This window comes from Meleagris gallopavo, chromosome 2 (genome assembly GCF_905368555.1).
Source record: "Meleagris gallopavo chromosome 2, MGAL_WU_HG_1.1, whole genome shotgun sequence".
NCBI classification, from domain to species: Eukaryota; Metazoa; Chordata; class Aves; order Galliformes; family Phasianidae; genus Meleagris; species Meleagris gallopavo.
Genome location: NC_139405.1, coordinates 45,919,910 through 45,932,530, shown reverse-complemented (window position 1 = coordinate 45,932,530; position 12,621 = coordinate 45,919,910). Strand labels below are relative to the sequence as shown.

Below are 12,621 nucleotides of genomic sequence, written 5' to 3'. Positions count from 1 at the left end.
AGTGGCTCATCAGATCCCTGACGATTCTTTTTCAATGGATCGCACTATTCCTACTTATAACACTTGATAGTTTTTATTTTTCTGTCTGAGAAAACTAAGAATAACCACCTTCATCTTGTGAACTATATTTCAAAGGAATTATTGTGGAGCTATTTTCACATGGTTTTTGAGATCGTCTGAATTGTTTTACTTTTTTTTAAAACAGTTTTCATTGCGACAAGAATCCTAAAGGAGTTTACAAGGAATATGGAACATTCATATCTGAAAACAGGGGAATAATTCAAGAAAAAAACAAACAAACAAACAAAAAAACCTGAAGTGAAGCACAAATGAATCCACAGAGTCTGCTGATAAATATGTACTCCAGTAATATTTCTGAGAAGTCAGGCACAGAAGTTAGATGAGTTTTTTGAGGTGATTTAACTCATGTAGCTGCCAGTTGTGCAGCTGAAAACTTTGATTATTTCTGAATTTAGGAGTACTGCAAAGCAATATATATTTCAGAAGGAATTTCTCTTGATCCTCTGCAGTGTTGAACGCATACAATATTTTTGTCAACATCAATCAATGTAAGTGATTCTCCTAGCACAACACCTTATAATAAATATAATTAATGTGTCCAATACAGGGAGAATTCTAGTCCTTGCCTGTTTTTAAATTACTATTTGTCCTTCTTAGGACATTTTTCTATCCTTTTTGCCTATCAGGAAGCCTCTGATGATGATAGGTGAAGCTATTTAAATGGAGAAAAAAAATAGATAGGAGAATGTATTTGGGAACAAACATCTCAGGCACGGTTCACACTTCATGAGGTTTTGAAATTTTTTATGGCTGTTGAAATATTGTAGAAATATTGGTAAATTCTGAAATTTCAAGTGTAGGAATTGAAGTTGCTGTTCACTGGCCATAATTTAACTGAAAAGTACCAATCCTAGTAACACCAAGAAATTAATGATAAATCATTATTAGAAATAGCTTGTAAGAACACCTTGTGAGAAATAAAGCAATTTTGTTGTATCAAAATTATTCCTTTGAACCATCTGGTGGATATTGCCCCACTTATCTTTAAACAGGAGTATTATTTTCTAGCACATCTAAAGCTACTTCAGTGAGTTCTACAAAAGAATTTTTTTTTTTTCTGTGAAATCTGCAATGAATAGCAAGGTCTACTCCTTATCACTTTCATTCCAACATGTATATATAACTGTGCGTATGAATTTCTTGTATGTTAGTAGAACACAGTGTGTGGTAGTCAGGTTATAAAAAAATCACTGTGAAGATAATGAAATACACTGCTGTCTACTTTCATAGGAAAGTTTTTACTGTTTTGCCATTCATTTTCTCATAATTTATTTCAAGAATCTTACAAATTGATCATATTTTGGTGCTATCAGTAAAATAAAGCTATAAATAATCAGAATGTGATGCAATTAACTAAAAGGGCCATTTCTAAAGATATTTATACCAAGTCCACATGTTAACCTGCTGGAATTTAAATGTTGTTTGTAAAGGGGTATTTGTACACTAAAGTAAAAATAGTCCATAAATAGCAGATGGTCAGTAGTCAAACAGATCTGTTCACAAAACCAAAAATCTTACACACATTTTGAAAGTCCAGTGATTGAAAAGAAAATTCAGGCCCACGCATTAACTGTTTCTATTTTCTTATTCTGAAGCGACCCTCTTGGAAAGCGAGATCATATAAAGGCTTCTTAAATCATCATCTCTCCTGCATTTTGGATAAAGATGAGGGATTTTTTGGAGGCTCTGCTGAGTACCAGCTAGTGTGTAGGCATCTTAAGGGTCTGGGAAGCTAATGTAATGCACAGCAATCTAATAAGTGCCCTGTGCTTTCTGGAAACAGCCCTTATCACACTTGGTATGTGTGAACATGACCTGAATTCAGGAACACCCGTAGAGTTGTGCCCAACTTCATACATGTGTTTTTAAGACCTTTGATTTCCGTATGAAGCCTTGGCCTGGAGTTAGACAGACACTTATCTGCATTTCTAGATAAGGATGCCTTCCAAGCCTAAGAGCTGAGAAGATACCCATGCCAAGTATTCCAACACTGAAGTACCTTTGAAGAATCCTTAAAAAAATAATAGTCTTGAAAATGCCTTGCAGCTACTCTATAGTCACACAGTCTTCCACAGGCAGACGCACAGATTTCTCACATCATTTCATGACTGCTGCCTACTCTGAAATAAATGTGCTCTATACCACGTGTAAGTATGCTCAACTGAGATACATAACAACCAGACATAGTAACTTGCCTTTGTTCTGCAATGTGGAAGCTCTATGTCAGTTTTAATCTAAAGGGAGCTAAGCAGGCCTTTGAAAACAGGTTTTTTCACTAACAAGTTTCTAATCAAGTGCAGTGTTTACTTACCTTAATAAACAATGGTGCAAAAGAACACCATGCACCACCATATATTAGTGCACGGAGACTGTATACAGGTAAAAGTGGTCACCAATAATCACAGAATCACAGAATCACAGAATTGTAGGGGTTGGAAGGGACCTCTAGAGATCATCGAGACCAGCCCTCCTGCCAAAGCAGGTTCCCCACACCAGGTCACACAGGTAGGCATCCAGGCAAGACTTGAATATCTCCAGAGAAGGAGACTCCACAACCTCCCTGGGCAGCCTGTTCCAGTGCTCCGTCACCCTCACCGTGAAGAAGTTCTTACGCACATTCGTGCAAAACTTCCTATGCTGCAGCTTATGTCCGTTTCCCCTCGTCCTGTCTCCACGTACCACTGAAAAGAGACTGGCCTCCCCGCTATGGCCGCCACACCTCAGATATTTATAAACCTGGATCAGATCCCCTCTCAGTCATCTTTTCTCAAGGCTAAACAGACCCAGTTCACTTAGCCTTTCTTCACAGGGGAGATGCTCCAGGCCCTTCACCATCTTTGTGGCCCTCCGCTGGACTCTTTCCAAGAGATCCCTGTCTTTTCTGTACTGGGGAGCCCAGAACTGGACACAGTACTCCAGATGAGGCCTTACCAGGGGAGAGTAGAGGGGAAGGATCACCTCCCTTGACCTGCTGGACACGCTCTTCTTAATGCACCCCAGAATGCCATTGGCCTTCTTGGCCACGAGGGCACACTGCTGGCTCATGGCCAACCTGTCGTCCACCAGGACGCCCAGGTCCCTCTCTGCAGAGCTCCTCTCCAGCAGCTCATCCCCCAGCCTGTATTGGTGCATGCAATTATTCCTCCCTAGGTGTAAGACCCTACACTTGCTTTTGTTGAACCTCATCCGGTTTCTTACTGCCCAGCTCTCCAGCCTGTCCAGGTCTTGCTGAATGGCAGCACAGCCTTCAGGCATGTCAGCCAATCCTCCCAACTTCGTATCATCAGCAAACTTGCTGAGGGTGGCCACGGTCCCCTCATCAAGGTCATTGATGAAGATGTTGAACAAGACCGGACCCAGCACAGACCCCTGGGGGACACCACTGGTTACAGGTCTCCAGCCAGACTCTGCACCACCAACGACGACCCTCTGCGCTCCGCCAGTCAGCCAGTTCTCAACCCACCTCACTGTCCACTCGTCTATCCCACACTTCCTCAGCTTTGTTATAAGGATGTCGTGGGAGACAGTATCAAATGCCTTTCTAAAATCAAGGTAGACTACATCTACCGCTCTTCCCCCATCCACCCAGCATGTGACAGCATCATAGAAGGCCACCAGGTTGGTCGAGCACGACCTCCCCTTGGTGAACCCATGCTGACTACTCCTGATAACCTCCTTTTCTCCCAGTTGTCTGGAGATGGTATCCAGCACAAGCTGTTCCATCACCTTTCCAGGGACAGAGGTGAGGCTGACAGGCCTATAATTACCCGGATCTTCCTTCTTGCCCTTTTTGAAGACCGGAGTGACATTGCTTATCCTCCAGTCTTCAGGGACCTCCCCTGTTATCCAAGACCTCTCAAAGACCTCTCATTGTGTTAATGGCATTAGCTCAAGAAGAGTGATCTTCGCATCACATGCAAAGAAGGATACTGGGAACTATTTGAAAGACATCATGCCACAGGCTGGGTGACTTTAATCTTTTGATTCTTGTGGCTCCATGATAAGAAAATTGGCACTGAAGTATGCGGCATTTATTTCTGATTTTCATTAGAAGTACATTGCTGCAGACCAGTGTCATTTGGGGCTCTCAAATAGCTCCATCCAGTGTATGGGAGCAGAGGAAGGGGAATAGAGGAGCCGAGATGTTCAGGTCAGCTCTGGGTTGTCACTGATAGAGCACTGCTGGCTGGCACAGGCCATAGGCTGGTGGTCTCGTGTCATCCCCTTGTGGCTGGGTGCCTGTAGGCACTGAGCTGCAAGGCCCCGTGAGAGTGAGGACTAGGCAGAAACAGCAGCTCTGCAGCTCTCAAGAGGTGGTCAGATCAGACCAGAAGTGCTCTGAAAATGAAACTTCTTCACAACTTCAACCTGCATGCTTCCTAGGAATGGTCCCATTTTTCATGACGCCCACTGATGTGATTCCCCAACCAGTAAGACCCCAGAATTGTTTGCAGCCCACTATTAAGATGGTGCATCGGCCAATGAGTAAGTGTGGAGGAAGAATGTTTCTAACTACACTTTATCCCTCTATTTCCAAACATATAACGGATGGAGCTGCTCCTATTCACATAGTATTACTCAAAGTGACTCTGTATTTCCTGTGCAGAGTAATCCCACCTTTAACATACCAGAAAGCAGCTCTCACTGTGAATGCACAGGATTTCAACTAACAGAATTGCAATAACTCACAGCTATTTCACATCTACTAATTTCAATTCACACAGGAAAAAAAATCCCTTTGGAATCCACCCATCAGCAATTGCCATGGGGTTAATGACATCTTCCTGGAAGAAACAAAGAAGTTGAGGTTTGCTATATATATTTGCAGTGGGATTTGCAGCCTCACTCTAACAATAAGGGTATGGCAGATACAGATTAAAAAAAAAAAAAAAAAAAGCAAATATGTAACTTGAACTGCATAATCTGCAAAATCCTCATGACGTTTCCTAAGAGGAGATTGTTACGTCGTGGGGCAGAACTGATCCACTATTTTCAAAAGTATCAGTCTAAATCCTGCAAAAATGTCTTGCAACAACCATTTTTCCTCAGTCACCATCTATTGTAAAAATAGGTATGGAATTAAAAATTCTTGCAAGCAATGGATTAAATTACTACTTACAATGATCTTTTAAAAATGAATGAACAAATAACCTTTAGAAGCTATAGTTTTTTTCCTAGAGAGATAAATCCTACCTGCATTAAGGAGTTGCATCTGCATGGAGTGAGCAGATCCTCTCAGGCAGCTCTCAGCCAGGGTGAGCTCATAGCTCCCCAGAAGTGCACGGAGTGGAGCTCGGCAGTTTGCATCCACACATAATTCACCCCCTCGATGTTTATTTTTCACCCCAGCCTGGCACAACATCTAATCCTATCTGTCAGCAGTAAGGAATCCTAATAGCTCGTGTTCCACTCCTTCCAGCATTTCATTTTCTCATCTGTGACAGGGCATAAAATGAACTGCAAATGTCAGGTCATTGCTTCCTGGTCTTACATATGCATTTTTTTTTTTCAGAATTGCAGCACTTTTATGTCTTAAGTATTCAATTTAATCCGATTCATCTTTGCATGTTGTATATGCAAATCTTACTGGAGATTTCTTTATTTATTCATAACAGCGTATGTTCTTCGCACTTTTTACTGAGCCATCTCTGTGAGAAGAAAAGGTGTGGAGTCAGCTCTGTAACCAGGGGGGGAATCGTAAATCAAATCCACAGCAGATATATGCTCAGGTAAAGAGAACAGCTGCATAATTACAGCAATAAGATCAGCTTTGCAATTTTATACTTGAAAATCCCATTTTGGGGTCCATAATTGGACTATAGAAATGCCACAGTAATCTATCACAAGAGTTTGCCACCTATAAGAAAAAATAATTTCTGTAATTTATGTTGGTCTCCACCCAGCCTATAAGCTGACGCTCCTTTATAAAACAACCTTTTCTTTTAATGCAAGACATTAAAAAGAAGGAAATCTGTTGACTATGAACATATAGTTCAGGTCAACATCTTTACATTAGAATCCTACAGAACAGCCCTACTGCCCTCTATTTTCCACAGGACCCCCTGGACAGGCACCACAGGGTCTCGACTCAGCCCAGGCAGAATCCATCTGCTCCTGGGCAGTGGAGGGGCACTGTGGGCTCCCACCTTCCCCCTGGACCCACCTTCAGTGTGCACAGCAGACACGTAAGTCCAGTTGTAACGCTTGACAATATCAAGCATGGCGCGGGCTTGGAGTGTATCAGAGGGCACCACACGGAGGAAATACTTGTAGAGAGTCTTGTCGCTCAGGTCGATGCTGGTGGCAGAGTAGGCAATTTGTGGGATGTCAAAGAGCTGCAGCAGGTTCTGCACCTGGATGGCGACTGAGCTGGAACCAGGGCCGATGACTCCTGCAATGGGCTTCCTCAGGCGGCCTGGGGGCTGTGGTTGTGAGTCGGAGAGGCAGCGCCCAGCGCCCTCCCTGTCATCCCTGATAGAGATGAGCGAGTCCCGAATGAACTCAATGCTCTGCTCCAGGGCCACCGAGGAGTGCCAGCAGGAGTCGCGGATCTCGCTGCCCAGCGTGATGTTGGGCAGCAGCACTGGGTCAGCGTTGATCTTGTCCAAGGTGTGAAACATGGCCTCCACCCGCTGGATGCCGTATTGCTCCCGGATCTCCCCACACTTCCTCTCAGGCACCTTCTCAGCTGGTGGTTGATGGTGGACCGAGAAGAGGGCACCAATGATGACATCCCCGTCCATGCGGGCCACAGAGCGCTGCGCAGAGGCAGCAGCTGGTGGCAGTGCGGCACCTGCCAGCAGCAGCGCAGGCAGCACGAGAGGCAGCACAGCGGTCATTGCGGTGCACGGTGCTGTCCGCGGTGGGGCTACGGCTCCAGTGGGATCTTCTTGGATGCGTACGCTGTGAGCACATGTAGGGAACGGCATCCGCTGCCCCCCGCCGGTTCTCGGGTTGCTCCTAATACCATCGCAGCCACGTCTCACCGCACAACTCTCGAGGGTGCACAGGCAGCTGTCATCCTAGTGACTTTTAACCTGGTGGCACAGAAACGGGGTATGAAACGCTCATTGGGGATTCAACGTCAAATCAGAGCTCAACAGAGAGGCATGCTTCGAGGAGGTCAGTGCTTTCGTAGGGCAGTTAGCTCCGGTAAAGGCTCTTGGAAGCATGTTTCAAGAAGAATTAAGGTGTGTGTTTATTTGCCTTTGCCACACTCCCCTGCGTCTGTTCATGGGAACTGCTCCTGAGCCCGCCTCTCCCGCCCAGGCGGCCGCGCCTTTCCGCGCCCCGCCCGCGGCACAGCCGAAAGTTTGGCGGGACACTCGGCGCTCCGGGAGGCGGCACAGCCCTCCCCAGCCAGGGACGCGGTGCCGAGCGCTGCCCCTCTCGCTTTACTGCCGTCCGAAGGCATCATCCTCAGGTCCTCAGCTAGGGTATTTCCTCTCCCGAGATAAAAAAGGGATGAAGAGAGAGCGAGAGCTCTGCTCTGCCACCGACGGGAAATGTCATTTAAAGGTCAGCGGAAAGGAGAAGAAAGGGGCCCCTTTTAGCTTAACTTTTCTGCCTGTCAGGAGCAAAGCTGTACTCCGACCAGGGACACACACCTGCCCGGAGGGAAAATACTCCAGTTACTACGGCAACGGCGGGCAAAGTCCTGCTACGTTTTGCCGGCACGCCTCGCAGGCAGCGTTCGGGCTAGGGGAACCGACGAGCCCGGCGACCGTGCCTGCAGGCTCCGCGCCGTGCTCGGGGCCGGGCGGCACGGCCACCGCCTCCAGCACCGCGGAAACGGCCTCCGCCGCCAGGCAGCCGGAGAGCGGTCCCTGTTGCGCGGCGGCGGCGCCAGCACCACGGACAGCGCCCGGCGACAGGAGCTCTGAGCCCGGCCCCGGCTTCCGCCGCCCCGGCATCCGCGCCGCCCGCGCTCCATCCCGCTGCCCTGGAGCCGGTACCCGGGCGTCCCGCGGTCCCCGCCGTCCCGTCGTTCCGCTGCCCCGGTCCCGCACCGCCGACCCAGCCGCCGGACGCTTCCCCCAAACTTCTGCCCCCGCCTGGAGCCACTGTAGCTGCCTTCCCGCACCTACAGCCAGACACAGCGACACGACGATACACCGACACCCCGCCACACCGACACGGCAACGCAGAGCCCGAGGCACGCCGGCCGGCCTCCCGACCAGCCCTCCGAGCAACGCGCAGAGGTGCGGGTGCCGCCGCAGCGGAGGGGATACACGCTGCGGGGCAGCCGAGTCTCGGGGAAGAGCCGCGCTGCCCGCGGGGGGTTTCCCCGGCCGTCCCTCGCCCTCTCCGGTCCGCAGCGCCCCGCAGGGTTGGCAGCCCGGGGCGTACCTGGCGCGGTGAGGCCGGCGTTCGCTGCCCGCTCGAAGCAGGCACCGGCGGCTGCCCGGGCGCCCCGAGCTGGCGCGCTGGCGGCGGGGCGACGGCTGTGGGCTGGGCGTTGGTGCCCTCTGTCTTCGGCACCGCTCCACCGCAAGGAAAAAAACAGGTCACCCCGCGCTCATCCATTATCTCACACGGCGGGATCGGGCATTTTCTCCCCCTCCTTAATTTCTTCGGCTATTGTCTTGGAAGCGAACGAGGAGGCGTCACCCGGAGCACGCAGCCGCCGCGGGGAGGTGTTGGTCTCTCCCCCCGCGGCTCTTTATTCGTTATCTTCTCGCCAAATTAGAGAAACCCAAAGCAAGGGACTGGCACTCGGAAAGGACTCAGACCACGCTGGGAGACTCAACAGCCAGGCTGTCACTATGAAAATAAATATATATATTTTATTATATTATATTAAATATATATTATAAATGTATTGCAACAGGATAAATAACCTGTAAGGAAGAAGGCGTTGAGATTACTGTTTTCAGGTCAAGATGAGCCTCCGTAAAGGCACGTGAGAGGCATGTCAGATTAAAATAATACCAGATTGAATAATCATAATTCAGACGACCTGCTTGCATCCCTAACACAGGTCTCGGGTGTTTTACTTGGCTGTGGGAAAGTTAAAGTTAGATTACCTCCCCGCTGGGAACTCTATAGATATTTGTCCTACTTTTGAAAGAAAGAGGCAAGGACAAACATTTAACTATTGCTTGAATGAGAAGCTTTGCAACGAATGCTGCCTCAGAGCTGCCTCCTCCCCATGTCAATATTTGTGCTCTTTTTGTAATCACAGAGCTGTGACCTGGCATATTTTTTATGGAGGAATGGCCCAGGGCAGCACTGCCAGCACCAGACCTGAAGGCAACCAGGTGTGCCCTTAAAGGGAGAACAAATTCCCCTTTTCCCACACTTTAATAATTAGAGTTTACTCTCTGTTCTTGGCACAGAACACAGAATCATGGAATTACAAAATCATAGAATGGCTTAGTTTGGAAGGGACCTTAAAGATTGCCCAGTTCCAATCCCCTGCCATGGGTGGGGTTGCCAATCCTCATCAGGCTGCCCTGGTCCCCATCTAACATGGCCTTGAACACCTCCAGGGTTGAGGCATCCACATCTTCTCTGGGCAATCTGTGCCAGCAAATGATTTCAATGATGACATAACTAAAAGACTAGGAGGGCAGCTGGCAGGGATCTGGAACTCATGAGAAGAACCTGGGAAGCTTGCAGGCTTTGGAAAGGGCTCCTGGAAGCCCAAAGAGGCAGAGGGATCTCAGGGCCATCATGTTGCTTTTTCTCTCTAGTGGCATTTCCAGGTGTCAACCACACAGGCAGCCTGGTATGTTCCATCAGCCCCAGCAGACCAGATAGAACTGCCATTTTATTGTTGCTGCTATATGAACATAGGCTCACACCACAGGGAGGTGTCATCATGTGCCATCCTGAACATGTTCCTGCCCATAGAACCAGCATCACTCACTGCACCATCAACCCATGCTCCCAGTGTCACCATTGTCCCATGTTTCTGAACACAAGGGGCCTTCACCACCAGGCAGCCATCCCTGTGGCACTCCACAGAACTTTGTGCAGAGGAGCTTGTGCACTACACAGGATCTTGTGAAGAGAGGAGCTGCCATCAGACAGGCAGGGGATTGGGGCAACAGCAGAGAAAAGCTGGAGCTAGGCTGTAAGTAGCACTGGCATTCCATGGGAGGTTATGTGATGTTAACTATTTTCTTCCCGGACATGGAGTGAAAAATTTTCAGTCTCCCATGAAACACAATTCAAAAATCGCATACCAGGTTTATTGAAATATTTTATTTTGATAGTATAAAAATGTTTTATTCCTATTTCAGTTTTAAGATTTTCTATTATGAAACACAGTGTATCATCATTTTTACTTCACATGAAATCAATCGTCAGCTTAAAATGGAGGTTCTTTTCCAGTTCTTCTCCCAAATATATATTTTTTTCTTCCAACAGGAGGCACACTCCTGTTAAATGCTCCTATTTCAACAACATGGCCTCTTTCATAAGAGAATCTTCTGTTGGGAAAGATCTGGTCAGCTGTAACGAGATAAGAGCAGTGTATTTTATAAAACTGTTTGGAAAGGAGATGGTTTGGAAAAGCAAGGACAGAAGGCTTGAAACCAGACTTAACAAGCTCCTACTTCTGGTTTGTTAAAACAGTTCCTCTCTCTGCCACCTCCTCCCAAGAGGAAAGTCGGGTTGGCTTTTTAACTGTGCAGCCTCTCCAGCTACAATATTGGGCAGATTTAAAGCTATCCTGTGTGAGTCAATACCTCTAAAACTGTGTAATTTTATTACGCCTTGAAAACAAATGCAAAGTTCATGTTGTCCTTCTGAAGTCGGTTTACACACATACTAGCTATTGTATGAGTTCTCAGTAATATTTTCTATTCTGCTCACTCAAAGTCTTCTTTTTCATGATTTACTGAAGCCACCTTCTGTACATACACAGCATGCATACAAAACATGCACAGACACTGTATCAGACACTGAAATATTTGCTTGTGAACAAAGGTTTACAGTCATCATGTAGCAGTTGAAACAGGGATTTTAATCTTACTAATATATTTGGTATATTTTCTCCTCAGAAAGGAGGATAACACTCTCCTTAGCAAAGCAAATGCTTCTCATTGGTTTCCATTTAAGGAATGTGCTAGCTACATTGTCATTCCCACCTTTTCTTATATTTAAGCTATTAAGTCACGCTATCTGCTAAGAAACAAAGAAACAGCATTTTGAACTGTTTTTAATACTTACTCTTATTTGCTTCAAGAGCTAGGAAATGAACATTAATGGATCGACGTCAGCATATATGGATCTTCAAAAAGATCTGAATGCTTAGCTGTTCCTTGTACCAGGAGATCCAATAAAATTAAATAGGATTAACCCATGAAATTTAGGACTCACCTCTGTGACACTTTGAGCAATAGCATCTACACAGACTTATGGTTATATTGGTCTGCTCTTCTCTGCTCTTTTTATGGCAGACATATGTATTCATTCACCACAAGGATCCCTGGGAATGTGAAGGCTTCCACTGGTAGCTGTGCACCTCCTGCTTATGCCCTGCCTCATGTCACAGCATCCTGAGTATGTTTCACAGACTGAGAAGACTTCACATCTTTTCAAAATAATCGAAATACCTCCTCAGAGATTTAGTCAGGAAAGAACTGTCTGCCTTGTTATGATTTCAAAGGTTTCTCAAATAAGTGTGAGATCCAAATCAATGCAAAATTCAGCATTCAGGGATGTCTCGTGGATTTTTGTCACTCTCTAAGGATTATAGGCTCCATGATGTGATGAATAGGCTGGGCTTATTCATACATTCAGCAGTTTCAATTTCTGCCTAGCAGAGCTGTTATTAAGCTAAAATTGATTCTTTTAAGATTATTACTTTTTTTTTTTTTTTAAATTAACATCAGATTGCTTTATAAGGTCATATTAAAAAATAAACCCTCAGGAAAAGTTCACTGTGAAGACTGCCAAGGAGAGGGATCAGACTGCTCCCAAAGGGACAGAGCCTGGCTTCTTATGATGAAAAGCTCATTTCCCAAATGGTTTTCTCTTCCATGAAACAACACCCAAACAACACACAACAGCTGAAAGGACCCCATTTCCCATCACCACAGAAAGAGGCATGTGCCCTAACCCGGGGCTCCCCACTGTGTGGGTGTCTGAAGAGTTTTGTCTTTCTGGTTGTGGGGAAGTGCTCACTAGAGTGAATGAGAAGCCACGTGATTGTCTTCAGTGCAAGGCAGGGTGGATATTCACTCCTGGGTAATGTTCCAGGACACTCCTATATTTACTTATTACTTAACTGCAAAAATGTACTTATGGTGCCCTCTAGGCCAAAATGCTGCACAATATTTATGATGCATTCTTACACAAGCTGATTCTATCCAGCTCAATTAGTTTTGATAAAGCTAGCTCTCTTGCCCTGAAATCCTTTGACTTCCCTGAAATAATCCCCTAAGAAGCAAGCTGAGCAAATAGATTTGTGCTGGGACCTGCGTACCAGCAATCTTGTTCTACATCAAGCCAAGGAGGGAAAAGCATTTCAGATTAAAAGGGCTATCATTTCTGAGTTTCAAACTCCCTATTTAAAACATACAGACTCCC

General features: G+C 46.4%; 1 protein-coding gene across 13 annotated transcripts in view; it reads right to left on the bottom strand.

The window, feature by feature from the left end:
• GRM1 (glutamate metabotropic receptor 1) overlaps window positions 1-8,563 on the bottom strand; it is a 178,855-nt gene extending 170,292 nt beyond the window's left edge. For 10 of the 13 annotated variants that reach the window (XM_085216980.1, XM_085216991.1, XM_085216982.1 and 7 more), the window contains exons 1-2: window positions 8,431-8,563; window positions 6,245-7,118 (exon numbers count right to left, since the gene is read on the bottom strand). In XM_085216980.1, the coding sequence (XP_085073106.1) occupies window positions 6,245-7,010 (766 nt within the window). In that variant the 5' untranslated portion in view covers window positions 7,011-7,118; window positions 8,431-8,563. Of the gene's footprint in view, window positions 1-5,274; window positions 7,119-8,036; window positions 8,158-8,430 lie in introns of those variants that run through there. The other 3 variants (XM_085216981.1, XM_085216989.1, XM_085216986.1) reach the window with 3 other exon arrangements.
• Between the last annotated feature and the right edge of the window lie 4,058 nt (window positions 8,564-12,621).